The sequence below is a fragment of the Cydia splendana genome, unplaced genomic scaffold (genome assembly GCF_910591565.1).
Source record: "Cydia splendana unplaced genomic scaffold, ilCydSple1.2 scaffold_10_ctg1A, whole genome shotgun sequence".
Classification (NCBI taxonomy): domain Eukaryota; kingdom Metazoa; phylum Arthropoda; class Insecta; order Lepidoptera; family Tortricidae; genus Cydia; species Cydia splendana.
In genome coordinates, this window is record NW_026946835.1 from 248,957 (window position 1) to 252,796 (window position 3,840).

General features: G+C 42.5%; 1 protein-coding gene across 1 annotated transcript; it reads left to right on the forward strand.

The window, feature by feature from the left end:
* LOC134805430 (uncharacterized) lies at positions 1-819 on the forward strand. Its single transcript, XM_063778737.1, has one exon. The coding sequence runs from the start codon at positions 1-3 to the stop codon at positions 817-819; it is 819 nt and encodes a 272-aa protein (XP_063634807.1).
* The last annotated feature ends 3,021 nt before the right edge of the window (positions 820-3,840 follow it).

Here is a 3,840-nt window from a genome sequence, read left to right on the forward strand (position 1 = left end):
ATGCCAGTACACCCACATCTGGACATCTTACAGTGTAATGTCAACCACTCCGCTCGTGCTCAAGATCTGCTCATGCAATTCACGGCGGAGTGGGGCATCTCCATAGCGGTGGTGGCAGAGCCATATTTTGTTCCTCCTCAGTCAAACTGGGTAGGGGCCACAGACGGCAGGGTGGCCATGATGGTACCGGCGGTGGGTGACTTTCCACTCCTTACGCCAATAGCCCGAGGCCGGGGATACGCAGCGGAAAAATGGGGTGAAACTGTAGTCGTAGCGAGCTACTTCTCCCCCAATAAACCGCTTCGCGATCTTGAGCAATTCCTAGAAGAGATCGGGAATATTGTGAGGAGAGCGAGCCCCAGCCAGGTGCTCGTATTGGGCGATTTTAACGCCAAAAGTGAGGCTTGGGGCTCGCCCCTCACAAACCCAAAGGGAGCTGCCCTAAGAGACTGGGCGGTGGCGACGGGCTTGGCTGTCCTGAACCAGGGCAACGCCAATACATGCGTGCGACGGCAGGGGGGGTCTATTGTTGACATATCGTTTGCGACCCCTGCCATTGCCGCGCGTATAACGAATTGGCGGGTCCTTGAGGAGGTGGAGACCCTGTCCGACCACCTCTATATACAAATGAGGGTCCACAATGCGCCGGTAGTCCCACCGATGCCCGGCCGAAATGGTTTCCCTAAGTGGACCATAACAAAGCTGGACCGCGAGATGGCGGACGAAGCCGCAATGGTTGAGGCATGGAATAACCCTCCTCCAATAGCGCTAGGAGTGGATGAGCGTGCCTCACGGCTCCGCGAAAGTCTGCAGAACTAACTAGCGGTGTCCACTGACGAGGCGCCACTAGCGACATCTATACATTTGATGGAGAACCTTTAAGAGAACCTCCTCTGACTCTGCGGATTTTTTTAGTACTACTCAGTAGCGACATCTATTCATTTCATAGCGGATGGTTTTGGAACTAACTAGCGGTGTCCACTGACGAGGCGCCACTAGCGACATCTATTCATTTCAGGGAATCAACAACTCACATACAAAGTCTCGTCATCTAGCGGGAATCATTAGGAACTAACAAGTGGGTGCACTGACGAGGCGCCACTAGCGACATCTATACCTTTAAGTGATTTAACAACTAACATACAAAGTGACGCCATCTAGCGGGGAGCGGATGTTTTCGGAACTAACTAGCGGTGTTCATTGACGAGGCGACTGCACTAGAGACATCTATACATTTTTTAGAGAACCTTTAAGCGAATCAATAACTCACATACAAAGTGGCGCCATCTAGCGGGGAGTAGTGTGAACTAACAAGCAGCGCCATCTAACGGATCTTTCCGAAACTAACAAGCAGCGCCATCTAGCGGGGATATTTGGAACTAAATAGTCACTACCTTGCGCATACAAAGTGGCGCCCCCTATCGAAAAAGTTTTGGTCCAAAACCGGCACAAACACACTACTACCATAAAATTGATACACACCGTAAATATTGAAATAGCATGTGGATTCATGCTTACAATTGAAAAAAAAACTTACTTTTCTTAAAAAAAAACATACACTTAACCAAAATCTTCTTAATCTTAAATTTAAATATTTTACTTAATTACAAACACGTCGACTTACTTTCACCCCCCGAACCGCACTGAGCGACGGCGCAAACGTTCGAGTAATGGCCGCGACAGCCGCGTTAAAACGAAATAAGGCGCAGAAGTTTAAACCTTACGCCCTACAATAGTGAAGTAATTATTAAGTAGTAGTTTTACTTGATCCTTGTAAACGTAGTTAAAGTAATTTCTCTCAAATTTGAATACTATGTGAATTTGTGTTAAACCACTACTCGACTAAACATTATTTCCCGCCAAATAGCGTAACTGCAAGAATTTCACTTTCATGAGCGGCAAACACGTAGCAACCTACACTTGCGTCAGAATTACGGAGGTTGTAAATAACAAAACTAGAAATTGTATGGAATTCAAAGTGCTGTAAATACAATGATTTAAATTATTGAGTTTTTTTTGCTATTTACTGCGTGTTTGCTGAGTAAATTTCAAGAAAAACGAGAAAATTTGTGTTCCTATTTTCCCCATTTTTCATCGTATTGGCACGTGGTTTCGACCTATCGACGCAGAAAAAATTGGAGATTCCAAAAATGCAATAAATTTTTTTTTTGACCCTGTGTGGGTTACTACGTGTTTGCTTTTCGGCGTCGATATGTGGTTTGTGACGGTCGGCTAGAGATTTTAACTCGAGGAATTTACCTTTGAGACCTTGCGCATTTAGGTGCATTATACGCAGCTTTTGATATCGATTTCTGCGATTACTTGTTGAGAATTTTTATGGGAATGTCGTGTTGTAGCTGTAACTGGGGTAATACTTGTTTCATGATTGTATGTAGCTCTTGGTCAAGTTGTATGGAGCCCATGCTGTTTTCCTTGTTTGCCATCTGTTCTGGCTGCACTGGTTTCTGATATTTTGGTTGTGCTTGGGGTGCTTGGTTGGGCGGCGGTGGAAATTCTGAAGTGGAAGTTATGTTCGCGTATGAGGGTCAATTTTTGAAGAGGTTGTTTTTTCAACATTTGTATGGCAATTTTTTATTTTTGGAAAATCAGATTTATAATCATCGCTTTAGAAAGGGTTTTTAACAACAAAAAATATACTGTACGAGGCACCACTCTACTTTTTAGGGTTCCGTACCCAAAGGGTAAAACGGGACCCTATTACTAAGACTTCGCTGTCCGTCCGTCCGTCCGTCCGTCCGTCCGTCCGTCCGTCCGTCCGTCCGTCTGTCACCAGGCTGTATCTCACGAACCGTGATAGCTAGACAGTTGAAATTTTCACAGATGATGTATTTCTGTTGCCGCTATTGTAGGGCGTAAGGTTTAAACTTCTGCGCCTTATTTCGTTTTAACGCGGCTGTCGCGGCCATTACTCGAACGTTTGCGCCGTCGCTCAGTGCGGTTCGGGGGGTGAAAGTAAGTCGACGTGTTTGTAATTAAGTAAAATATTTAAATTTAAGATTAAGAAGATTTTGGTTAAGTGTATGTTTTTTTTTAAGAAAAGTAAGTTTTTTTTTCAATTGTAAGCATGAATCCACATGCTATTTCAATATTTACGGTGTGTATCAATTTTATGGTAGTAGTGTGTTTGTGCCGGTTTTGGACCAAAACTTTTTCGATAGGGGGCGCCACTTTGTATGCGCAAGGTAGTGACTATTTACTCGGCGCTGAGGACTATACTCGGGCTAAAACAGAGGCAGTCCTGTAAAGCATTGTTTGCGGAACATCAGATTATGACTCATTATTCGCAGTACATCTTTGAGGTCATTATGTTCACGCGTATACAGCTGTCTCAATTTAAGCGAGTGGAAGTTGTGGGCAAATGCCTCCGGAGCACGGGAAAACTTCGGACTGTTCCGCGTCGCACAGCATTGCATGCTAGAAACCCACGTGTGATAGGTCCGACTTTCTATGAGCACCTACCAAATGAAATAAAAAATGAGACAAGTGATATGACGTTCAGACGCAAACTAAAAATCTTTTTACTTAAGAAATCCCTATACTCTGTAAAGGAATATTTATCAAATTGAATTGACCAATTATAATTGTGTATCTAATGTAAATTGTTATTTTGTTATCTTATTTTTAAGTTGTTTATTTCAATTATTATTTTATTCTTTTTTTATTTCTCATTTGACATGTTTGACATTGTATAAAAAAAAAAAAAAAAATATATATATATATATATATATATATTTATTGATAGGTACTCTGTAGTACTATATTAAAATTGTTTTTTATTTTCTATTATCATTTATTATCTTTGACATTGTATAATTTGCT